Here is a 27,142-nt window from a genome sequence, read left to right on the forward strand (position 1 = left end):
TGAGCCTTGCTTTTGACAGGCAATGTGCTGTGTCCACAGACAAGTATCAGCCCTGGAGTCAGCAAGAAACAAATGGGAAAATCATCCCAGTACCTTTTTAAACTTTCTTCTGCTCTGGTGTCTACTCAGGGGCAAGAAGTACCCTTTCTTTAGTGCCAGTTTTAAAGACACAATTCAGCAAGTCATGCAGAGGTTCATTGTCTTCCTCAGTTTCCTCTGCCATATATGTATATACATATATATATATATATATATACTTATATATGTATAAATATATATATGGTGTGCGCTGTTGAATATTTCGGGAGGTAAGGCTTAAGGTGGTTCACATGGAGCTCCCACACGGGTACCCATGTGGCACCTTTGTCTACCAAGCAGTTCACAACAGCATTACCTTGTATGGGCAACAACATTTTTCAGCCAGAGCTCTGTTACAAGTGGGCTTCTGGTAATCGGTTAGCCCCATTTTCTGCCTATTCCACTCCTTCATCAGCTCCTGGTTAACCTGAAGGTTTTACTTCACTTTACTCATGTATTGTGTCATATACATCAAAGTACTCATACCTACCAACAAGTAAAGTGCTGAATACAAGCAAATAGATAAAGTGCTGGATACGAGAAAATATATGTAGAAAGTGCTAGATGTACTGGGTACAGTACTGAATCCTAAGCAACATTTAATGGCCTTGATTACAGCAAACCCTTAAAGTTGAAATTCATCCCTCCCTCAGTTTATTTCTAAGTTCACCTGCTGATAACATTAAAGCTGTGAAGTACTGATACACGTCAGCATTTTAAAAATATATTCTAATAATCTTCACCAACGTGATACTGGACTTCACACTGTATAATCCATAGTATAATAAAGTGCTCCTAACTTTCTTTTACATCTCAAGAATACCTAATATAAGACTATGACCCAAAACCCTTGGAACTCAAATTCATATCAGTGCGCATGAGCATCTTGGCATACCTGTGCATATACCCAAAAACCTGACAGTAAAGTACTGGTTCCCTTTGTTCACAAATAAGATCATGTTGCAGCTAGTAAGTTTCCCATATAGCCTTGTGCAGACTTTTTTTAATTATCAATGTAGATATCTATATACAGAAAGGTTATTGTCTCTTTACTTGTTTCATATGTAAATTGTAACCCAAGAGGATTATGTTTGAAGGAGCTTAAGAATGTCTCCAATTCATCCTGCTCACCCTCCCAGATTAAGAGTAGGTCACCAATAAAGCTGACCCACAAAATTACCTTTCAGCATTCTCTTTTGTCCACACACATTCAGTTTCTCAATAATCAATTGTGAAATTGGCATAAATTAGGGCAAAGGACGACCCCATGGCCATCCTTTCTTTTCATTTGGCAGGACTGCATTGATTCCACATTCCAATTGGAATCTTCACTCATGATGCTTTTTGGAATCTTCACTCATGATGCTTTTTGAAAATCCACCAGTGTCAGCTGTGCAGCCACTGAGCAAACAATCTTGTACTACCTGAGGAAGGCGGAAGCTGAAACGTTGTAGTAGAAATATATTTTTGTTCTTTAGTGAGATCATCTGTTTGAGTCACTTCTTTCTTGGATATTACATTTTCTTGTGGCTCATTGTATCCTTTGGGATCCAGATTTTTGCCCTGGCTGGCTGTTGTTTTCTTGTGATCCTGCATCTTCCAGTATATATATATATATATATATATAGTGATTGCCACTATCTAGCTATACATAAGTCAGAAAGTCAGAGTTTCCGTAGGAACAGACTTTTTGTTTTGCTTACAACTTTGCAGCCATTTGACAAATCTTCACAAAACTTTACCAAAAATAAAGTTAATCTATCTCAGCTTTGTCCTGATAAGCTTCAGGGCGATTTATGAAGTGGAGCCGAGAGAAAGTGGGATGGCTGACCAGAATTACATCAAAGTTGAAAGAAAGCTAGACCTTTACCTCAAAATCGTACTTTTAGTGATTAGGTGTAATTTAGGGGTTTTGGAATTTTTAATTGCACCGGTGGAAATGTGGAAATTTAACAATTCGCATTACTCTTATAACAGTGAATTAATAATCAATTCTGCCCCTCCGCTCTACTGGCAGAACTAATTAGCACTTGAGTTCCAACTTTAAAGCCCTTGTTTCCAGTGAACCAGAATCACCCGATCACTGTGACTACCCTCTCTTACTTCCCACACTCCCTTAAGAGAAGAAGCACGAGGTTGCAGTTAGTTCAGATGGGGAAGAAAGGGATGCTGAAACAGGAGGAAGCAAAGCTCCTGGAACCTCCTCCAGTCAACCAGAGCTCCCCAGCCTTGCTTAGAAGCTTTCTTTGAGCAGTTGGGACTTCCAAGATTTGTAATATAAAATATGAGTAGGGATCACAGTGGAGGATAGGAAAGGGGTGCCGAGCACTAGAACCCAGGCAGTAGGAGAAGTATCAAGGGGCAAGCAGCAGGCACAGTAGGCATCGAAGCAGCAGCAATCTCTTGAACCCCAGTATATCCTTCTGTACATCCTTCCCGGCCTCCATCTAACATGGCGTACCAGGGATTCAGAGGGGTGAGTACCCATGTGTCACCATTTCAGTGCAGTGTTGTGTTTGCATACAAAACTTCATGCCTAGCCTGGAAAACAAAAATCACCCGCTTTGACATGGTACATTGTTTGCGGAAAAGGGTTTCATTCATGGCAAGTCTTACACTGTTATTGTCACAACAGCAGTTAAATGGCACGAAGGACAGATGGTAAGCTGTTATCAACTTACTGCGCATTTGTTTACTGCCCTCGAAGCATCTGCAATCTGAGCCCCCTTAGATTGCATGTTAAGTGAGTAAGTATTGATTGCAGATCTGAATATGATATTTAGAAAGTCGACTAAAGAACATTCCAGTTTTCAGTTTGCTGATGTCAGGTTGAATGTTTTCCCAGTTTTTTAGATTGATGTGATGATGCTGACTGTCAGAAGTCTCGTAGGCCCCCATTACAACCCTGGCGGACGGTGGTATAATGGAGGAAAGAGTTGCCAACAGGCTGGCGGTACTTTTCCCCATAATATGACATTGGCGGTATGGCTCAGCCCGCGGGATTATGACACTCCCTACCCCCCTTGTTTTCGTGGCTTCCTTACTGCCATGAAAACCATGGCAGCAGGCACTATCAGTGACAGGGTATTCCTTCCCTGTCAGGGATAGGGGTCTTCCCCGTCCCCCTCCCCCTACCCAGGTGTTCCCTCCACATGCTCCCTCCCACTCTACACCCACCCCAACATACACACACCTTCATGCACCATTGTGCACACTCATACACACACTCATTACCACATGCACCCACGCATGCATACATCCATTCACACACACATACAAGCACACACGCATTCACATAACACAACATACACGCACTCACACATCTACACATGCACACACATACAACACGCATCACACACCCGCATTCACGCACGCACATACACACACACACACACACACACACACACACACAACACCCCCACCCCACTCTCCTGTCGGAGCACCTAACTTACCTGATTTCAGGCGATCCTCCGGCAGGAGACATAATGGGCGCTGCTGCCAGCAGCAGCGTCTGCCAGCAGAACATCGCCAGGCCGTTTCATGTGTCATGATACGGTCTGCGGCGGTCTACTGGCATGGCGCTGCTGCTGGCAGCAGCTTCACCTTACTGCCATCCTCCGCCATGGCCACAGCCGGAATTCCACCATCCTTCTGGCAGAATTTCAGCTACAATCATAATATGGCAGATGGCTGATAGCCACAGCGACGGTATTTTGGCGGCCGTCGTCGCGGCGGTAGGCAGTTTTTACCTCAAATGTTATAATGAGGGCCTTAATCTCTTGAGGATCTGCTCTATCAACCTTTGTGTGCATGTGGAGAGCACCTAACGGTAAGCTGTCCAAATCTGCATATGTAAATAGTGTCCAGTGGCGATGAGCTGGACCATTTAATGAGTGAGGCTTCTCCAAAGCTGAGGGCTCGGCTTTGAGTGGCAGGAGGTCCTCGTGTCTTGTTTCACTAGGTTCATTGACGTTGAGTGGATGATGAACTAAATAATAAACTGACGGTATTAGGGCCACATGCTGCTTTGCTGTTTTCCATAATCTCTCTGGTTTTAACTACAATGGTCTATATATAACACTATGGGTAAAAAACAGGTGTTTTGCCTCATTTCCATCCATCCTCTGGTGGTCACTTCATAATGGATTTAGGTTTTCCTAACGGATTAATTATTTAAACATGTTCTTAATAATTTGCTATTGTTGTGAGTTTCCGCAGTCTTGTATTGCATACATTAGGAGCCCTCTGCTTTGGTACTTAGGCTCACATTTAAGAAAAAGTGGCACATCAGAGTTGGTGCACCACTTTTTCTGTGCCCCCCTACCTGCACCTAACGACACCATGGTTGAGTCGTATTTGTAATACGGTGCACCATGGCAGTCGTTAGCACAATAGCGTCAACATTTTCGGTGCTATTGTGGTGCTTTGCTACACTAGTGTCGAACTTTTTTATGCTAGTGTAGCAAAGTGTAAGGAGGCCCATAGGTTTCTACGGGAGCATCATTTTAATGCGTGCTCTAAGCAGGCATTATGAAAGATGTAAAAAATGGCGCAGTGAAACCAGCTAAGTTTCACTGTGCCATTTTCGTGGGCCCCCTGGTGCAGGAACGCCTCCATTGCATACATTATGCCAGGTGCAGGCATAATGTGGCACAAGGGTTTACATGGTGGAGCATTGCATGGGTTGTGCCACTTTGTAAATATGGCATGGGGAAAAATCCTCGTTAGCGCCACCTCAGCATCAAATAATGACACAATGGATGTACTAAGGTGGTGCTTTGGGCTTTTAAATATGCCCCCTGGTGTCTATAATCAGTGAAAAAACTCAGGTAGCAGAGACGGGTTTGCACAGCTGTCTTGAGTCCATTTGCTTAATGCTTTCCAAAATGTTACAGGCTGAATGCAGTATAAATCTGCATCATGCTCTCCTTTTTGATAATCCGTGTTTCGTCTATTGAAATGAAATGTAGGTCTTAACGGTAGTGTAAAGAGAGTCACTGCTCATAATGCCTACATGAGCTGTTTAAATGTTTGTAGGATTGTGATACGACCCAAAAAAGCAAACTGGAACTAATGTGAATTCAGTGCGGTACATTGCATAGAGCAGGTCCTAGCTGTACAAGCCCATTTTGCTACTGATCCTATGGCTACTACTGCAATGTTGGACAATTTACATCAATATGGGGGTGATGCATAACATCTATAAAGCAAGTGTCTCATAGGCACACATTCTGTTTACAAATGTAGGAAATGTTTTTTTGTTTGCAATAATTGAAATTAATATTCCGAACCTGTTCAGGAGAGAATGCAGCTTCCTGCTTTCATCCTCGTTATGACTAAAAACCCGAAACACACTCATCCTGACACTGGGAAATGTACACTAACACAGGAGAACAGAGTAGTGCCACTGACAGAAGGAACGCGCACACACACTGACACAGATGATCACACAGCGTTTATTAATGTTGTATTCCAGAGCTGAGACTGCAGTCTGGGGGCATTTCCTTCCTTAGCGTTTGGCTCATGATACACTGGCTTGCTAGCCACTGCCGCCATGTTGGCTTAACATTTGCACAGAGAGATAAGCGCTATTGCTGTGCCCTCACCCTCAAGGCTTGTGTAGGAGGCTGGACTGGCTTGTAGTGAGTACCAAGGGGTACTTACACCTTGCACCAGGCCCAGGTATCCCTTATTAGTGTAGAGGGGTGTCTAGCAGCTTAGGCTGATAGAAAAGGTAGCTTAGCAGAGCAGCTTAGGCTGAACTAGGAGACGAGTGAAGCTCCTACAGTACCACTAGTGTCACTTGCACAATATCATAAGAAAACACAATACACAGATATACTAAAAATAAAGGTACTTTATTTTTACGACAATATGCCAAAGTATCTCAGTGAGTACCCTCAGTATGGGGATAGCAAATATACACAAGATATATGTACACAATACCAAAATATGCAGTAATAGCAATAGAAAACAGTGCAAACAATGTATAGTCACAATAGAATGCAATGGGGGCACATAGGGATAGGGGCAACACAAACCATATACTCTAGAAGTAGAATGCGAACCACGAATGGACCCCAAACCTATGTGACCTTGTAGAGGGTCGCTGGGCGTGTAAGGAAACAGTGAGGGTTAGAAAAATAGCCCACCCCAAGACCCTGAAAAGTGGGTGCAAAGTGCACCTAAGTTCCCCAAAGAGCACAGAAGTCGTGATAGGGGAATTCTGCAAGAAAGACCAACACCAGCAATGCAACAACGATGGATTTCCAGACGAGAGTACCTGTGGAACAAGGGGACCAAGTCCAAAAGTCACGATCAAGTCGGGAGTGGGCAGATGCCCAGGAAATGCCAGCTGTGGGTGCAAAGATGCTGCCACTGGATGGTAGAAGCTGTGGATTCTGCAAGAACGACAAGGGCTAGAAACTTCCCCTTTGGAGGATGGATGTCCCACATCGTGAAGAGTCGTGCAGAGGTATTTTCGTGCAGAAATACCGCAAACAAGCCTTGCTAGCTGCAAGGGTCGCGGTTAGGGTTTTTGGATGCTGCTGTGGCCCAGGAGGTACCAGGATGTCACCAATTGCGTGAGGAAACAGAGGGGGCGTCCAGCAAGACAAAGAGCCCACTCAGAAGCAAGCAGCACCCACAGAAATGCCGGAACAGGCACTACAAAGTGGAGTGAACCGGAGCTCACCCGAAGTTGCACAAGAGGGTCCCACGAAGCCGGAGGACAACTCAGGAGGTTGTGCAATGCAGGTTAGAGTGCCGGGGACCCAGGCTTGGCTGTGCACAAAGGAAATCCTGGAAGAGTGCACAGGAGCCGGAGTAGCTGCAAAACACGCGGTTCCCAACAATGCAGTCTAGTGTGGGGAGGCAAGGACTTACCTCCACCAAACTTGGACTGAAGAGTCACTGGATTGTGGGAGTCACTTGGACAGAGTTGCTGAGTTCAAGGGACCTCGCTCGTTGTGCTGAGAGGAGACCCAGAGGACCAGTGATGCAGTTCTTTGGTGCCTGCGGTTGCATGGGGAAGATTCCGTCGATCCACTGGAGATTTCTTCAGAGCTTCTAGTGCAGAGAGGAGGCAGACTACCCCCACAGCATGCACCACAAGGAAAACAGTCGAGAAGGCGGCAGGATCAGCGTTACAAGGTCGCAGTAGTCGTCTTTGCTACTTTGTTGCAGTTTTGCAGGCTTCCAGCGCGGTCAGCAGTCGATTCCTTGGCAGAAGGTGAAGAGAGAGATGCAGAGGAACTCTGATGAGCTCTTGCATTCGTTATCTAAGGAATTCCCCAAAGCAGAGACCCTAAATAGACAGAAAAGGAGATTTGGCTACTCAGGAGAGAGGATAGGCTAGCAACACCTGAAGGAGCCTATCAGAAGGAGTCTCTGACGTCACCTGCTGGCACTGGCCACTCAGAGCAGTCCAGTGTGCCAGCAGCACCTCTGTTTCCAAGATGGCAGAGGTCTGGAGCACACTGGAGGAGCTATGGGCACCTCCCAGGGGAGGTCCAGGTCAGGGGAGTGGTCACTCCCCTTTCCTTTATCCAGTTTCGCGCCAGAGCAGGGCTGAGGGATCCCTGAACCTGTGCAGACTGGCTTATGCAGAAATGGGCACCATCTGTGCCCATCAAAGCATTTCCAGAGGCTGGGGGAGGCTACTCCTCCCCAGCCCTGACACCTTTTCCCAAAGAGAGAGGGTGTAAAGGAAGTCCTTTGTTCTGCCTTCCTGGGCCAGGCCTGGCTGGACCCCAGGAGGGCAGAAACCTGTCTGAGGGGTTGGCAGCAGCAGCAGCTGCAGTGAAACCCCGGGAAAGGTAGTTTGGCAGTACCCGGGTCTGAGCTAGAGACTCGGGGGATCATGGAATTGTCTCCCCAATGCCAGAATGGCATTGGGGTGACAATTCCATGATCTTAGACATGTTACATGGCCATGTTCGGAGTTACCATTGTGACGCTATACATATGTCGTGACATATGTATAGTGCACGCGTGTAATGGTGTCCCCGCACTAACAAAGTCCGGGGAATTTGCCCTGAACAATGTGGGAGCACCTTGGCTAGTGCCAGGGTGCGTACACACTAAGTAACTTAGCACCCAACCTTTACCAGGTAAAGGTTAGACATAGAGGTGACTTATAAGTTACTTAAGTGCAGTGGTAAATGGCTGTGAAATAACGTGGATGTTATTTCACTCAGGCTGCACTGGCAGGCCTGTGTAAGAATTGTCAGATCTCCCTATGGGTGGCACAAGAAATGCTGCAGCCCATAGGGATTTCCTGGAACCCCAATACCCTGGGTACCTCAGTACCATATACTAGGGAATTATAAGGGTGTTCCAGTATGCCAATGTAAATTGGTGAAATTTGTCACTAGCCTGTTAGTGACAATTTGGAAAGAAATGAGAGAGCATAACCACTGAGGTTCTGAATAGCAGAGCCTCAGTGAGACAGTTAGTCATAACACAGGTAACACATACAGGGCACACTTATGAGCACTGGGGCCCTGGCTGGCAGGGTCCCAGTGACACATACAACTAAAACAACATATATACAGTGAAATATGGGGGTAACATGCCAGGCATGATTGTACTTTCCTACAGCTTGGCATTCCCTTTCCCAGAGGAGGATAGGTGAATGCCACATGCCAGGATGCAGACTGCCCCCCATGGGCTGCCTGGCACCACAGCCCTGCCAGTACCTTTCATGTCACCTTTTCTGCTCGCCACCTAAAATTTCAGAATGATTCATGAGAATTTTAAAAAGAGCAAGCTCTTCCTCCCATCGGTCATTTGGCGACTGAGATTGGTCCAGTGGGAGAGAGCTCTTTAATCGGCGAGTCTCAACATTGGAGGAAATTTACCAGTGTCCTGAAAATGTCTAAAAAATTTCATATAAGGGGGCAGGATAGGAGTACCCTGCCTCTCTGACCCTTATGGGGGATAATGGTGGGGGCCCCAGAGGGACCCACCTGGGACCAATAACAAAAACTTGTTTTTATGTATTTTCAATCCTTTCTGCCCTGACCAAACAGTCACTAGCTTTAGTGCAACAGGGTCACTTCCGAACCCTTCACCCACTGCCAATACACTCACTATCATGGGTACACATGGTACAGAGTCTTTCAGCAGCAGTCTTTCTTGAAATGCCTTTCCTTGTGACATGTAAAAAAAGTATTCCTTTTGGGCTTGGAGAAACATTCTTGTCCTCTCTTGTCCTTATGTTGTTGCTAATCTTTAACCCAACTCTCTTTCTGTTTGTATTCTCTCATGGAACCTGGGGATTTACCATGACCCTTACTCTCTGGTTTGGAACCAACTTGCAGACAATTCATATCTCCATTTCACTCAGAGTTGTGCATCTCTAGCCCTTTGTTAACCCTGTTAACTAACTACTTGTCGGCCAACACTGGGGGCTCATTACGAGTGTGGCAGTCTATAGACCGCCACACTTGCATTGGTAGTCTGGACCACCACCAATGTGGCAGTCCGAATACCACAGTACAACCCGGGCGGTCGGACCCCCAGCTCCACCTTGATCTTGGATCTCAGCGGTGGCGGGAGCAGCGCTGCACTGGGAATTTCGACCTCATCCTACACCAGTGGTTTCATGGCAGTAGCACCGCCATGAAAAGGCTGGCAGAGAACAGGTGCAGGGAATGCATGCACTTGGCGTGGGCAGTGCAGTGACCCCCCTGGCAAGCACCATCGCAATTTTCACTGTCTGCTTCACAGACAGTGAACATTGCGAGGGTGCTGGTGCTCCTTGCTGGTGACAGCATTGCCACCAGCCACACACAAAGCTGTAGCCTGTTTCCGGCTAGGCAACCAGGCGGAAACTTAGGTTACTGCCTGCTGATCTAGCAGGAAACCCACAATAGCTCCAGCGGGGATGTCACAAGTAGGCCACCCTGTCGGGTGTTTAGCGGAAGGAGTTTCCATCCGCCAAACCCATAATCAACCCCTGAATTTTTCTACATCCTTTTCTGTCAAATATGATAGACATTGCCTAAATGTCATAAACCACCTGTTAGTGAGTCTTTCTATCAACATATACTGCTGAAGGGAATACAAATCCTAAGCCTCTATCCCTCTCATCCAATCACACATCACACCGTAAATTTAGTTTAAAATGGAACACCATCTGCTCTCTTGTTGCTTTTAAAACTTTGAAGGTATTGAGCAGGCTTCAGGCCAAACCATCTAATTAGCTTTCTTCATTCGCTAAAAATTAATTTTTTGAGCCAAAGGCATCCTTCTAATGACAGCTGTATTTTCAATGGGCAACCAGCTCATTAAAGTAAGTACCCTAGACACATCATTCATCATTCAAAGCTTAAGCTCTGTACGCAAAAACTCATAAACCATTCCAAAATATCTTTCCCTCCACATACCCGTGCACAAGCTTTTTTAGAATGCTGGCAGGTAAGCCAGTAGAGTGTCATGTGGAATCCATTTTCCCAATGCTGCTGTTTCTACTGCCATTCTGGGCTTCTCTTTTTCCAAAGCTGTTCTCTCTTTTTTTCAATTCCCTCTTTTTTAAATTTTCCTCACTTTCCCTGTCTTTCCCATTCATTAAGCTCCCCCTTTCTCTCCTCATGGGCCTATTCTTTCTGTCTCTCCCTCCTCCTTTCTCTTGTTGCTAGCAAGTAAATATCAGTTTAATCTTTTCAAACTCCCTGGAGTTTTCCTTTTTCTCACCCATAGCTCTCTGGAGATATAATTGCAAATTCATGGTCTCAACTAGACTTAATCCACCCAAGGAAATAAACCATGGAGTTGGTGACATTATCACTTTAGATATCAGTGGTAGTAATTTATTTGGAGAGGCACTGGAAAACAAATGTGTGGATACACATGGCCTGGTGAAAACATCTGCAAAGAAAGCCTGACACTACAGCACTCCCTTTTAGAGCCCATAACAGTTTCTTCCTTTCCATCCAGTTTCCCCAACTGTGGTTCAGTGTACATCATAGGGGACTCCCTGCCCTTCTATTCAAAGACATAGCTCTCAGCTGTTCAATGGAGAGTGTCAAGGTCTACCTAAACCAACATTGTTTCTAGTATATTACTATGGAAATGTTAAGGTATACATGTTAAACTTAGTTGACTGTTGAACATTGAAACTGGCTTTTGCAGGATATCTCACAGCTTATTGCCAGTTAGCAGACCCAACGCAGTAGTCATGGATCCTATTGCCTCTGATGTCCTGTGTTCCATCCTGCTATAGCTCTGCAAACTGAACCAAGCACAATCCCTTCAGCACTTGAATCTCAATTTACTGTGAGTGTACATCTCCACCTCCATCTCTTCTATCTTATCTATGGGGAAATCCTAACAAAGGTAAATTTACTACTTGCAAGTCATTGTGAGAGGGATTGGGGAGTGAAAGGAAAAAGAAGCATATTTACTACTAAATAGGAGTGGTTTAGCGAGGAGTAAGCAGCAGTTTAGAAAGTTTAGGGAGGGGTTTAGGGAAGGACACCCACCCACAAAAAGGGAAGTCAATTGCTTTTGCAAACTGCACAGTTAAAGTTTCTACAGCCAAAAGGGACCAAAAACAATAGTACATTTATCCATCTCAGAGCGGGATAAATGCTAACCACTGGTACTGTAATACCCTCACATTAAAAATAATGGAAGTAGGGACCTAAAATAAAACCCCATAATAAATAATGCAAATTTAAATTATTTAATATAGTTAACAATATACATATTATTTTATTTTTAAAACATATACAAATAAAACATCTTTTATTTAATTATAAAACGTTTAACAATCTTTCAGAACATATAATATTATAGCATTGCTTATAATAACATATGATTCATTCATTAATTTTATATAAATATTGTCATACTTATTAATGGATTTTTGTACTTTAGCTGGAATTTATTTTTTAATTTAAACTTCAGAAAAAATATTTTATTTAATTGAATATACTTAAAGTAATCAGAGATGTAATTCAAATTTAAGGTAATAGTGCCGTAGCATTTTCATTATTTTGTTCTACACATAAAATAAAGACATACAAAGTAACTTACATTATTATTTTACATACAGGAAGTTTTACTTTTTTTTTTGTTGGATAAACATTTTTACTTTTTCCTATACTTTACCACGGGGGGAGTCCACAATCAAAGAGGGACCTTCCCTGTGGTAAAGTATAGGAAAAACTTAAAACGCATTAGATTTCATAATACATTAGTGAAATGTTTTTATATTAAATATAATTGTAAATTATTGTTTATTTTTTATCATCATCATCATCATATACTTTATTCGACCATAGGTCATAAAAGTTACATATTAAATTGTACAAAAAAGGTACGTTTTCTTCATTATACTTTTACACTGGCTGAAAATAGTAAGGTTTAGAATAGGAAAAGCTTCTATAGGCAATGGCCTACTATAATCCACCATTGATCCCGATACATAACTTAACATTTAGATACCAGGGTTTCTGAGACAATTGCTTCATAACGTTAAAATAGTACAAATATTTAAAACTCTTAAAACAATATGGGGTGATTTCAAAATACATATTTCCCAGATGGTATCATCATCAAGATAAATACAAACTATCCGACCCAAGATGTAAAAATTTAAAGTGCTGATTTGATGTTACATAATAATATAATTCCTTAATAATTTAGATGGCATACTTTAACAAAGAGAGCCTACTACCGGCATAATCATTTGGCAAATTTAAGCACTGTCAAGTCGTTAAGACACAAGCACAGTGTGATAAAAAGCTTATATATTAACTTAAAATGGTTATCGGATTCATGTTAAAATGGCACGAGTACCAGACAGATGCATAAAAAATAGCTCTTTATGGCTAAAACTAGTGTTAAAATGGCAGAAACACATAATGATTACCTACATAATGTCTGAAAAATCTATTCCAAGCCCTATCCAACCCACTTCATCCAGATCATCTTCATCATCAACTTAGTTCATCAATGACCATAAAAGCACATAAAACAGAATATAATAATTCTTAAGTAAATAAATAAATACATGTCTGTAAATAGGTGTAAAATATTAAAACAATAACTTGATTTGCACATATGGCTCTAAATCTTACCTATATAGAGATAAGACCTTAAATAACTTTTTGAAGATGGCAACGTATGCGCCAAGCTGTTGCTAAATACTTACTTACTGAAAGAATTACGTCAGCTGAATTATGGCATTTTAGAACCCGTAGAGCCAAGGAGCAATTCTTGAATCCCATGTCCCTGCAAATCTTGCGGATCCATTTTGTTCGCGGAATCGCATAGGCTGGGCAGAAGAACATAAAATGCTCAATGGTTTCAAAAATACTGCCACAGGCAGGGCATGTATCGGGAAGATTAATCGACCCCCACCTATGAATCAATGACATCAGGGGCAGTGAGCCAAAACGAAACCTTGCGTATAAGCTCTTGCCTTGCAAGTCCGGTATCACATCCAAATAGGATTCAAACTTTGGGGACCATTTAATATCAGTAAAGGAATTAGTTAAGCGACCATGGGATTTATGGATTATGTAGTTGTCCTTAACATAAGACCAATAGGTTAACTTTAAAACATTTTTGTGCCGTCTCTCTAGTTTGTGGGGATTTTCCCAATAGTCGCCCAAGCCCAAAAGCCTAAGCCAATGGGCCACATGGCGAATCCAGGGAAGAGTATTAGCATTTTGGCATTTCAGTAAATCGAGTAATGCGGTCTTATATATATCTAGTTCGGGGGTTGTCCATAATCTAATCCAATAAAGGAGAGGTCTTAGAGTAGCTAGATCTGCTACTCGGCTTAACCCCAGATCTAGAAATAATGGAAGCAAGGGTGTAGTGCGTGGACATGCAATTAAAGCCCTTGCAAAGTTGTTTTCCCCCACACTGATCTTATTGCAGTTAGCGTAACCCCATACCTCCGCTCCGTACAGGGCTGCACTTTGAGCCTTAGCCGTGTAAATTTTTATTGCTGGGGAAACAACCTTTGTAAAGGAGCTTTGATAAAAACGCAATATGGATGAGGCTCTATGTTGAAGGAGCCCTGCACTTTTCGTAATCTGCTCTTCCCATAGTAGTTTACTGGTTAACCTAACTCCCAAGTAATCTATAGAGCTTACTTCCTTCAGCGGTACTCCCTCAATGTGGATGGAACATCTTTTCCTAGGTCCCTTGGATAAGACCATCAATTTTGTTTTGTTAATGTTAACCTCCAGCCCATAATCGCTACAGAATTGGTTAAACCGGTCAACAAGGGTCTGCAACCCCATTGGTGTCTTAGAAATGAGGAGTGAATCATCGGCAAAGAGCAGGACAGGGATTTTTTGTGTATTCAGGGAAGGGGCATCATTCTGGCCTGTGGGCACAGCCTTTACTACTTCGTTGATAAATATAGTAAACAGTAGGGGGGCTAACACGCAACCTTGGCGAACTCCTCTTCTGATTGGAATCCGTTCTGTCAGTTCGCCTTGTTCACCCCACCTCACTTGGGCATAAGTGTTCTCATGCAGTCGTTTTAACAGGAGTAATAGATCCTCTGGGATTCCCAATCTACCCAGCACTTCCCACAGTTTGGCTCTTGGGACCAAATCAAAAGCCGATCGCAGGTCTATAAATACCACATACAGGCATTGTTTGGCCACAAGTACATATTTCCAATGCAATATGGCCAATCGAAAAACCTGGTCTATCGTGCTTGTTTTTGCACGAAACCCTGCCTGTAGATGGGAAAGGATTTGGTACTCCTCAACCCAATTGATTAACCTCTGTAAAATTTGTTTTGCAAAGATCTTTTGTAGGTTGTCTATAAGGCTAATTGGCCTGTAGTTGGCTGGGAGATTAGCATTCCCTTTTTTATAAATGGGTATGATCTCTGCCCCCTTCCATGTACCTGGAATTTGCCCCCCTGCCGCTATACTATTTGAAATGGCATTTATATACCAGGACCAGATATGTGGTTCTGATCTATAAAGATCTCCAGGAAGCTTATCTGGTCCAGGTGCTTTGCCAGGTTTTAGGCTATTTATAGCCTCAAGGGTCTCTTCTATTTTAAAAATGAGGCAACGCTCAGGGACACACTGAGACTCCACTTGGGGGGCCATACGGGAATTTGGTTCCAACAATTCTGTTGGAGAGTGGACCACATTGGTGTCCATTGGGCCCTCTGGTAGGGCATAGAGAGTAGTAAAATGCTCTACCCAGCTTTCTGGTTGGATATGGTTGCTGGGACAACTCCTACCTCCATTTTCTCTTTTAGACAGAAGCACCCAGAAACGCTTATTGTTCTTCTCTCTGGAAGCATCTAATAATTCCTGCCACAGGGAATCCTCCCACTGCTTTTTAGCATAAGACAAAGTTGCTTTGTATAGGGACCTGGCTTGTTTAATTTCCCCCTGGGAACCAGACATTACTGCAACTCTTAACCCAGACTTAGCCTTTGAGCACCTCTCATCAAACCATCCCTTGCTTGCCCCTTTCCCTTCATGTGTCTTTGACCGCCTTGTTTTATAAAAAAAAGACCGTAGTTGGGTATACATGTTGTCATGTATTTTGAGAATCGGAATATTCCCCACTGCCTGGTCTTCATACTCTGCCAAATTATTTAAAAAAATCTGATATATTGCTCTGATATGATGAGGGTTGGACACCACTTTTGGCCATGTAATCTTGGTGAATTTGTTATTCCAACAAGATGGCGGAATGATTGTGACATGGTTTCTCCAGAAAGAGTAAGGAGCAAGGGGAAATGGTCACTGTCACATCTTACTTCTATTTTCATATCTACCAATTGGGGCCACAACCTAACATCGACCAAGAAGTAATCAATAGTGCTTGTCGACATGCCCCTTTTAAAAGTAGGTGCGCTGTTCATATCAGATGGAGTTCTACCGTTACCGGCCCTAAGGCCATGATTTAAACATAATGTGGCTAATTGCATGGCCACCCGAGATTTTTTGCATGGCTGGGTAATAGATAGTTGTGGGATCCCCCACTGCTCATCTTCTTCATCAGTAAAACCACTTGTAAGAATAGAAGGCTCGAAGGTACAGTTAAAATCTCCAGCTATGATTAGAATAGTTGAGGGGTGGAGGTTGCCTACAAATTCAGACAGAATAGCCAGGGTATGGGACTCGGAGCCATTTGGGACCGATCGTATATAAGCATTAACAATAACAATTGATAATCTTCTGTTAAACGTAATACACATGGCTTTTAGATCTACAGAATCAATTCCCAAAAGCTTGTAGTCACACTGCAAATTCTTGTTAACAAGTAATAAGAGCCCACCTTTTGCCCGGCCCCTCCCCTTCTCTGGAGGTATAGCAGGTGCACTAAATGAGAGAAATCCATCTATGTTGGTGGCATCCTCCGCCCAAGTTTCCTGAAACAAACATATGTCTGTTTTTTTAATAAAAGAGGCCCATTCACCATCATCTAGTTTCTTTGCCAGGCCGGCAACATTCCATGACATAAGTTCTAATGTACATTTATCTTGGTTTGTCACCACGGGTGTGCATCCAGCGTCTACCACACTCGAGTCAGTACTACAAGTGTTTGGTGATAATGTTTTGTCATCCCCCGTAAAATGTAAGGCCTTGGAGCAGGCCGTCACATTAGTTACTAGTTCAGTAGTCAGTCATACAGGATTGGGCAACAGCCTGGGATTAACTTCCTTTCGTGCAGCACCTCCGCGGGAATTAGTTAAACCATCAGATCCTGCCAGTCCCATGGCTTGTCCAGTATTTTGTGGGTGTAACATGAGTCTAATTCCCTCCCTGGTTGTTGCATATTCCAAGTGGGTACGACGATCAAAATCCATTAATTGTGTCACCATATACTTGTCTTCAAAATAGATAGTTATTATGTCAAGATTGGTCCCTGTGATGCTGCTTCTCTTGGCCGATATTATGTCAGAACGAATAACAGAGAGACAACTTCGTCGGGAACGTATCCAATGTATGACTTTGTTGATCAAGGAAGCTTGATTCTCAGCTAACCCTGGCGATAGTTTTGGAACATTAGTCAAATAGATTTTATTTGTTCCCTGACTTATAAACAGGTCCTGTTCTTTATTAACTATACTCTCAGTATTGTATTGGGAGAGAGTGATGTTGTTAGAGGGAGTCTTATGTGACTTGTTGGGGGGTTGTGTAAGGCTGGAATCTTGGACAGTTTCTGGTGGGTCAGATTTGCTAGTCCTACCTCTGGCCCTGTCACTAGTAAGATTACTTGACCAACTACCTTGACGGTCTCTGTGCCTAGGTACATTTGTAGACCTCCTGGGTCTCATGTTGTCGATATTGGGATCACAACGGTAGTCTTCCCTCCCTAGAAGAGCTGCCCCCCTTCTAGTGGGGAGACAACAATTGTCCCTTAGCTCCGTCCCCATTGGTGGGGCAGATAATGGGAAGGCTTCTTCCCCCCTGACCTCCCCACAGACTTTACAAAGTCCAGCACAAGCACGATTGCTCTTCATAAGATCTATTAATACTAAAACCAGTCCCTTAACTTCATCAACTCTCTGGAGAACCGTAGCCACGTTGTCTCTACTAGCTGCTGGTTCTTTGCCTTCTGGCTCGAGCTGGGGGATCGGTGAAATAACACTAGGGTTGGGTTTTCCAACTACTGACTTGCACTTGGGCACACTCGTGGGCACGGGCGAGTCCTCTATTACCAATAGAGGTTCAAAACGATTAGTACAGAATAGGCTAGGGACCACCTTGATCACCGGAGTCAATGGTAGAAGGGTTGGTGTATGTGGTACGTGTGGGAGACCCAGCTGGGATACTGGAGAACTCGCTATGTTATAAGTGGGTAACGGTAGGGGGCCCTTGCAATTATGCGGGCCCCCGTCTCCATCTACCCCTATTATAGTATCTGTAGGATCCCTTGACCCCTTCTTTTTAAATAACTCTGGGATTTTCCTATCGTTAGGGGGGCCTCTCTTTAAATTAGTTGCCCCTAGAGTTGTTTGTGTACCTAACATAGACTCAACTTCTTTAACTAGGAGATCTATTTCATCCAATGGGTTTAACCCATTGGGTATAGCTGGATTCAAAGGTCTACTTGGGCGTTTTTTTGCGATTTTAGTACCCTTGGATTGTGCTGGTAAATCTATAGCCTTCCTTTTCCCCATATTGGGAAGATGCCCGCAATGGGGTAGCTTAGAGGAGGAATTAATGGGGGAAGGGCTGAGTGAAGAATAGGCTTCTCAATTTAGGAATAGTAGGATGGTGCTATAATCTGTACTCTCTTAAACAACTCTTAGATAACAAGTAATTCTCTTACTACAGGTGAAAGAGATGGGGCCCAGCCCAGCCCAGCCTCCTCCGGTCTCTGACGGGCTAAGGACGGGCCCGCCCTTGGCCCGGGCTTCGCCCGGGCGCCGCCCGCGCGCGTCCCGCGCTGCGGGAGCGCGAAGATAATTTAAAGGGCTCCTGCCCTGTTGCGTGACTCGCCTCCCGGCTGTGACAGCGCTACCCGCGACGGCGGGAGCGCGAAGATAATTTAAAGGGCTCCTGCCCTGTTGCATGACTCGCCTCCCGGCTGTGACAGCGCTACCCGCGACGGCGGGAGCGCGAAGATAATTTAAAGGGCTCCTGCCCTGTTGCGTGACTCGCCTCCCGGCTGTGACAGCGCTACCCGCGACGGCGGGAGCGCGAAGATAATTTAAAGGGCTCCTGCCCTGTTGCGTGACTCGCCTCCCGGCTGTGACAGCGCTATTGTTTATTTTAAATGTAGAACTAATGAGTAACATGCTTAGCACTATAACTAAATGGTGAAATACATCTTCCCATAATGTAAATATGTTAAAGTACATTCAAATATTTTCCCAACTTTAAACTAAAAAAAACTTCCACACAAAATAAATACTTTAAAATAATTCATTATTAAATGTGGCATAGCAAATATATTGGAAGTAATTTAATTACATTTAAATAAACACTATAGTTACATTAATTTTCAAATGCATAAAGGTTATTAAAATAGTTCATAATTAAATAAATATTTGATGTTTCTATATATTTATCGTTTTAATTACATTATATGTATTCATATTTTTAGCTATTTTAATTTTTGTAAATGTAATTTAACATTATTTCCTATAATATTTACATTTAAGTCCCTGTATATGTTATTGTCTATGGGAGAGTGTTGCAGTGCCCTTTTTTCTGGAGATGGAGATGCGTAAACTATACTTTTCTGCAACTTTACTCTCAAATTGTGTGAAGAGCCAAAAATAGTAAAAAGGACAATAAAGGGGTAGATATACGGGTTTCAACCATAATATGTAGGGCGTGTGACTAAGGGCCTCATTACGAGTTCAGCGGACAGGATGACCCATCTGCTAAACTTCGGACGGGGAGGTTGCCGCCTTACTGGCGACCTCCCCGCTAGCCCTACTATAACTTTCCGCCCAAGGTTTCTGCCCATCAGTCCTGTGGGAAAGTGTCAGCAGCATTGTTGCCGGCTCACAATCAAGCTGGAATCAATGCTGCCTCCAGCAGGTGGCACCAGCACCCTCATAATGTGCACAGTCTGCACAGCAGACAGTGCGCATTATGAGGGTGCTGGGCAGGGGTACCCCTGCACTGCCCATGTCCTGGGCATGAGCATGGGCAGTGCAGGACCACCTGCACCTGTTCTCCGCCAGCCTCCATGACCCTTCATTAAAAGGCTGGCAGAGAACCAGGTTGTAAGCAGGGGGGCGCTGACTTCAGCGCCGCCCTGGCCGATTACGACCTGCACCATTGTCAGCCCATCGGAAACATTGTTCCCAGCGGAGGCAGCAGTCATTTGGCGCTCCAACAGCCAAACTCCTAATTTGGGGGCCAGACCGCCAAACCGGTGGCGGACATGACTGCCACCGCGAATCTGGCAGTCTGTTGACTGCCAGCCTCGTAATGAGGCCCTAAGAAACCAAATAAGTATAAATGGAGAGGACAACAGTGTTATATGAAATAAGCAGGAGGTAAATTGGTCACTGACATCTCTTCCTTTACTCTGTTACAGGCAAGTGAGGTTGTCACAACGTTCTCTGAGAAAAGGGGAATGATGTAAGAAACAAACAGAGGAGAAATCCTTTTCTGTAGACTCTTTCCTCTTAACATTTTTTAAGAGACAGTACTAGAAAACCACCCACGATTGGTCTTAATGACAAGACATAGCCTAAGCCCCGTACAATGAAAGAGTGAAACTGTTTATTTTGTACTATCTTGTCATTAATTTAGTTTGTTTTAGTAACCTGTATGACTTTCTTCATTAGATTTATAGTGCTATATTGGGAAGTAGACTCCTAGTGTCAAAATGTCCTATTTGGAAGATGTTCAGAGACACAGTGAAAGGTGAAATGCTTTGTAAGACAATACATGGCGACAAGTTGCTCACAGGCCAAGGAAGGCCAATAGTACATTACAGACACTCTGTCTCCTCTTCTGTTTTTCCTCTTCAGTTGATTTTGATACCAGTGAGTTCAGTGTCATTTTATTATAAGACTAATAGTGGTGTCTTTGAACTGTCTGTGAGTTTAATCTGGAAATTCATTTTCGATTACTAATTTAACGTTGCTATTATGACCACAGTTCATACATGAGTCCCATGGTCTAATGTGTCCTGGATATGATTGATGTTTCATGCCATGCTTCGACTTCCCCACACATGAACTTTGCTTCCAAGGAACCGTGAGAGCTTTTTTCACTAACAGTAAGAAGTATAGTAGATTCATTTACTATGCCATTACTTTCTAGCTTTTGTAATTAGTTTAAGATCCTGCCCTCACGGTAAACTCGATTCATTACTTTTTTCAAGACGTTGCTTCTAGATGAACCACAGCAAGAGTGAAATCACAATTGTCTTACTTTAAATATATCAACATCAACATGTTCCACAGAACTGTGACAGCTGCCCATTGTCTACTTCAGTATTCCTAACTATTTTGAGGCAACCTCCTGTTGTAATGTTGAACTTGGTTGTTTGAAACAAAGGACGCTGTGTTTCTTTTCATCGTGCAGCCTATGACACCAGCTAGGTCATGGGTACTCACAAACTTTTTATCGGGGGCCAAAATTGCAGTATGGTTTGCGGCCGAGGGCCGCACTGAAGTGACAGCGGGGGGGTGGGGCTTAGAGGGGGCGGGGCTTAGAGGGGGAACAACCACCCCGCCCCCTTTTTACAGCGCCATCTGCACACTGCGCCATCTGCTCCCACCCCTACCCCAGTAACACACACAGCGCCATCTGCACACAGCGCCATCTGCTCCCACCCCTACCCCAGTAGCACACACTGCGCCATCTGCACACAGCGCCATCTGCTCTCACCCCTACCCCAGTAACACACACAGCGCCATCTGCTCTCACCCCTACCCCAATAACACACACTGCGCCATCTGCACACAGCGCCATCTGCTCTCACCCCTACCCCAGTAGCACACACTGCGCCATCTGCACACAGTGCCATCTGCTCTCACCCTTACCCCAGTAACACACACTGCGCCATCTGCACACAGCGCCATCTGCTCTCACCCCTACCCCAGTAACACACACAGCGCCATCTGCACACAGCGCCAACTGCTCTCACCCCTACCCCAGTAACACACACACAGCGCACACACACAGCGCCATCTGCTCTCACCCCTACCCCAGTAACACACACACAGTGCGCACACACACAGCGCCATCTGCTATCACCCCTACCCCAGTAACACACACACACAGCGCACACACACAGCGCAATCTGCTCTCACGCCTACCCCAGTAACACACACTACATTAAAAACAAATAAATAACCAAAGAGCCTTACCTGACTCAAAGCACTGTAAAGATGCCACAAATGTAGAACAGCAGGCAATCAGTTTGTTGTGAAAGCATGGGGTGGGGGGAGAGCCTTTCCTGATGGTTATGGGTCGCAGCCGAGGCTCACAGTGTTCAATTAGAGCTGGGATTTTGCTACGATTGGTAAAGAGGCTACAAGCGTTTTCCTTTTTTTGTCGGAAAGCTACCCATTTAATGTTATTAGGTGTGGTATGTTGGATTTACGAATGTATTGACTAGTGCCTGCAACTCTGTTAAAATACGAAAAGATCGGTGCAGGCCCTGAAGAACAAAGCGATGTATCTGTCCTCTGATTGTTCCTAATGGGGGTACATTATTCCGTGTAATACCAGAGTGGCACTGTGGAAGCAGTCAGTGTGTGCCTTGAGTTAATGGCAGCACCGCTATGCCTTTTATTTATACAGAGTGCAGCTGGGTGCGAGCTGATGTTGGGAAACACCAAGGCCCTCGAAGATGATGTACTTTCATCCATGTCATCCTTAGTCTTTGAAGGTTTGCTATCAATGGAAACATAAAGTACAAGAGGCACTCATTATAACATGAAAAATGTCATGTTATAATGAGTGCCTCTTGTACTTTATATTTGCAATAGTGCTTTTAGCATCTATCAAGACCTTTTGGGTGTGGTCTTTCAAGAGTGCACCATTTTGAGATTTGACATTCTTCGTTGATATTCACCTTGCTACCCAGAGCGCCTAGTTTTCTCCCAGTACAATACACCCACACGTAGTTGCTATCAATGGAGCCTGAATGCCTACCAAGAGATTCTTACAGCACCACTCCTGATGCACCCACATTGAACTTTGTACATAGATTTCACCGCTGCTCAGGATGCGACATCCCAATGGACATTGTAAATAGACTCCAACACTGTGAGCCCAGGTGGGACAGAACTAACAGTGTCCGAGTGCATTGTAACCTCGTGGACAGGCAATTGAGGGATCCGGACTTTGTCAGCACTGCCATTCATGCTGAGAATAGTCTGGTTAAACTACGAAGGAATGCCTTGATGCTGTGCTGATTGCCCCCAGCTGCACCTGTCCAATCTTCATATCCGGTGAACTGCCTGAAGATACTCAGTGGTGTTTATTTTAGTTTTATTCTCTCCCACAGGTTGGATTTTTTTTTTTTTATTATAACGTTTTGGAGGGATGTAGAGTCCAGATGGACTCATTCTAGTGTTTTGAGATGAAATGCTTCCACCAGCCACTCCTCCAGGGCAGGCTTCCACACTCACCCCACATCCATCCATTACAGGTGCATGCCGGTTGTAATAAGCACAACTATGTGTCCATGTCATCATTCACAGTAGCATGAGGGCCTAGGACCCCCCCCAAATACTACAATAACTAGAACACGAGTACTGTGAAAAATCAAGAGACGGGAGTCAGTGCATTAAAACTGTGGGTTTAAAAATGAAAATTAAATCAGAGGACAAATTACTCTTTTCCCCGCTAAACCGCTGAAGCTCTCCGACAGTGTGAACGACCTCAGAGTTCACTAACAGGATGTTCTGTGCCAGCAGCCAGAACTGGGGCAAAAAAAACGTAAATTAGGTCACTCACTGGTAATCTTAATGGTTGCAGAGGTTCAGATTTTATGTGACAAGAAGCGTTTGATTAACGACTCAATGGTATTTTTGTCAGCATTTAATCACAAGCTGTGCTATATTTTGTCACGTGGCACTGCGTTGACCTTTGTCTTGGCACGGAGGCCTGGAAACCGATGTGTTACGTTAACTATGATAGGACCAAACTCTGCCACACAGGGAGTGCCAGACTTTTGTATAAGTAAGGTACTTTCATAATTAAGGCAGTGCGGCCCGCTTCAATACACTGTTCTTTATTTAAAACATGTTTTTCCCACTTATTGGCACACGGGCGGCTGCAATTGAAACTAAAGCTCAAAAGCATGGCCTGGGCAACCGTGCAATGTTTTCTAATGTATTGATGTTTTGCAAAAATATGCAATATGGTAGAATAAATATAAAAAAAACTTGAAAAATAAATGTATGGCTCAGCAGCCTAGATACATCCTCCCCGAAACTGAAATGCGCTCCTTTCAGGCACCTGTATTCTTGTAATGAGGCAAAATACTGTCACTCAAAGTTTGACAGCCAGTGGCTCAAGTGGGCTGAACCGCAGACCCCTGCTGCAGTAGGATGATGTAGTGGGCAGACACAAACTGTGAATTACAGCGCAAGACGGCTGTCTCAAAGAACCCTATGTGTACGTAAGTGTATTTGCAATATTACGTTTTTTGTAAAAAACTGAGTCTGACCTTAAAAAATCAATTGCACTGCAAACATCAATGCATTAATGCAAAGGCTTCCACAACTTGCCCCTTCTATGAAGGAGGAGAGAGGCCTGAAAGGGGGCCACGTGCAGTGACTTGAATGCAGATGCAGTGCCCGTTATTATTCCCAATGTTGCTTTCAAGCCTGTGCTGCACTGCAATAAGATATGTATTTTTAACATCTTAAAGCGCGTGACGTCAGAGGTGTAAAATGAAGGCCATGTGCACATTAAAGGCTGCTGACGTACGGTGAATTCACAGGCATGGTCTAAGAGTTGTTGTGCGTCTCGCGGGCCGCCAAGCTAGGTCCGTGGGGCCGCTGGCGGCCCGCGGGCCGTACTTTGAGTACCGTTGAGCTAGGTAATATTTGTCCAACTTTTTTACATCTGTAATATACTAGATCATCCATTTCTGCTGCATACATTTTCTTTGCGTGCTCATGTATAGATTTACCCTAAAATGCAAATAATGTTTTTCTTATCACACTAAACACAGCATAGTGTTTCATGTAGGTTACTTTAACTGTTTTTTACAATTCGTTTATTGAAATTCTGCTTTGATTATGTTGTGGGGTGAGCACATAATAATATATTTAAAGACATGTAAACCATGCATTGTGTGCTATTTTGCTGAAAAACAGGACCCCACCTCACAGGCGAAGTTTCTAAGTTGCCCATCATATTGATCCACCCTATAGAAGAGGCATAGGGGAACATATGTCATAAGTAAACAATTAATAAACATACCTTTAGGAATTGTTGTTAATTTAGCTTCTGCAAGTCTGACATGGAAGACCGTCATCCCTTCAAAAGCCCCTGGTTCTATTCCACTGCTGTTCAGCGGGTTTGCACTCATTTCTGCAAAATACATTTTTATTACGATTAGAAAAAAACGAGAACATGTTCAAGCAAATGAGAGAATGAACTTTCTTAATAGGGATGATTTCATGAAGTATCCGGAGCTAAAATAATCAAACAATTTCTAGTTTGACTTCTCCTAAAGTGGTGGATGGTGACAAAGCCAGCAAAGGGTTTGGGAACAGCACACCAGAGAAACCGAGATGAGTTCAAATAATGATACCAATCCAGTTTGGAATGCAGCTGATATTGACGATAATGACCATGGAGTAAACTCTTGCTGCATAATACAGTTAAAATCGAAAACAATTCATCTTGTGGCCATCACATTGGGGACATTTAAAGGAGCCTCGGCCACGAAGTGGAAGGCCTTTGTTACAGCTTTGAGGACTCCCCTAAAATAGATAGATTATCTTTGGGGAGGACATCTATCACAAGTTGGCACCCAAAAGGTTTTGAACTCTTCAAACTCTCCCTCACGCTTTTGGGGCTTGTTAAAAGTGTGGATGTAGTGAATGTGGCTTTTACGCCCTGTTTTACTCCATCTTCCCGCAGCTACCAGGGAGTGAATACATTGACAGTGTCACTCACTGAAAGAGACCATGCTTCGTTAATTGCAGCTTATTTCATCGTAGCAACTTGTTAACTAGAATACCTATGATTAATTATAGCTTCCCCACTTGTCAAATATTGTGATCCTGGGCAAACATTTTATTTCATCAAGCCTTTTTTTTCCATTATCATATATGACAGCAGCTTCAAACACATGATTTCAGACATGCGCTACCCATAATCCTCTTTTTAATAGACTAATCTTGAGCCATCTGTATTAAGGATCTCAGCCACAAATAGGGTACACTTGACAAATGACTTGCCCTTTAGTTCATTAATGGCCTTGGCATGAGGCTGAGGGGGTAGAAATGTTTCATGTTTGAAAATTATCACTTTTTATATGAACACACCAAAGCAGTCATATAAAATGATGCACTATCAAAAAGCTTCCTTATGATTGAAAAAATATACTTTTGAGAATTTTTAATCATATTGATCACATTTTTACATGATATTAGTAGCTTCATTTTTGTGCTGATTATGTTCATGGCGTGGAGGTGCGAGGTAAGTGTTCTACCAGGCCACTGTTAGGGCTGCTAGAGCACAGCACGCTGACACAGAAAACATGGTGTCTTCATGGCAGTGGTCACTTGTCAAGAACCACGAGGGTCCCTTCACCACTTTATTTATATTCCCGCTTTACCCGGAACCAAAACCTTGTCACGCTGAGGGCAACAAAGTATGGGAGAGCCTGGGTGGCCTCTACACATGGCTCGGCTCGAGCGTGGGCTCTTAGAACTAAGCGAGACCCTTGCCTTTCCTCTTCCTTGGCTCTTCCTATTATTGTTGTTTGCTCGCCTACCTCTGTGGGGCAGTAAACACGTGCTTATGAAGGAAAATAGGTCTGTGAATCTGTCCATGTGTGTGTATGCTCGCTGGTCAGTTAAAAGCATGGCTGCAATGCTTTACCGTTCATGAATAAGCAAATACTTGGTATTCCCGTGGAGGAAACCTAGCGTACCTAGAACATGCAAAGAATGCATTCCTTTGAAGGCGTCCTTCTGTATCTTCTTCACCCTGTTATCGTGGATTCTCAGCTCCGCTAGGGACTTCGGGAGTTTAGATGGAACCTCTGTGAGGTGGTTGTGGGAAAGGTACAATCGTTTCAACTTTTTTGTCTGCTGAAAAGCTTTTGGATGAACCTTTGAAATTTTATTGTTGTTTAAATACAAGGCCTGGACAAAAGAGAGAAGGAAATATTATACGGTCAGGTATGGTATTAGTCACATGATTGCACGGAAATTCATAATTAAGGGGATTAACTATAACTGCGTATGCATACATACAGAGAAAACACCAATTAACTTCAGGAAAGTTCAAGATTGACATAGTACAGACTGTGGCTGGCTCACCTTTCAATATAGATTTAAAGTGTTTCCGCATTGAAATGTCTCTTTGGGATCCAAGACTCGGGGACCAGGGGTAGGTCAAACGTTTTGTGGGATCCAATTAGTAAGTATATATATATATAAAAG

At 43.7% G+C, this 27,142-nt stretch overlaps 1 protein-coding gene across 4 annotated transcripts in view; it reads right to left on the reverse strand.

The window, feature by feature from the left end:
- ASPN (asporin) overlaps positions 1-27,142 on the reverse strand; it is a 244,585-nt gene that overhangs the window by 43,502 nt on the left and 173,941 nt on the right. For all 4 annotated transcript variants that reach the window (XM_069206678.1, XM_069206681.1, XM_069206680.1 and 1 more), the window contains exons 4-5: positions 26,629-26,842; positions 24,945-25,055 (exon numbers count right to left, since the gene is read on the reverse strand). In XM_069206678.1, coding sequence (XP_069062779.1) covers positions 24,945-25,055; positions 26,629-26,842 — 325 coding nt within the window. The remainder of the gene's footprint in view (positions 1-24,944; positions 25,056-26,628; positions 26,843-27,142) is intronic.

The sequence above is a fragment of the Pleurodeles waltl genome, chromosome 9, assembly GCF_031143425.1.
Source record: "Pleurodeles waltl isolate 20211129_DDA chromosome 9, aPleWal1.hap1.20221129, whole genome shotgun sequence".
Classification (NCBI taxonomy): Eukaryota; Metazoa; Chordata; class Amphibia; order Caudata; family Salamandridae; genus Pleurodeles; species Pleurodeles waltl.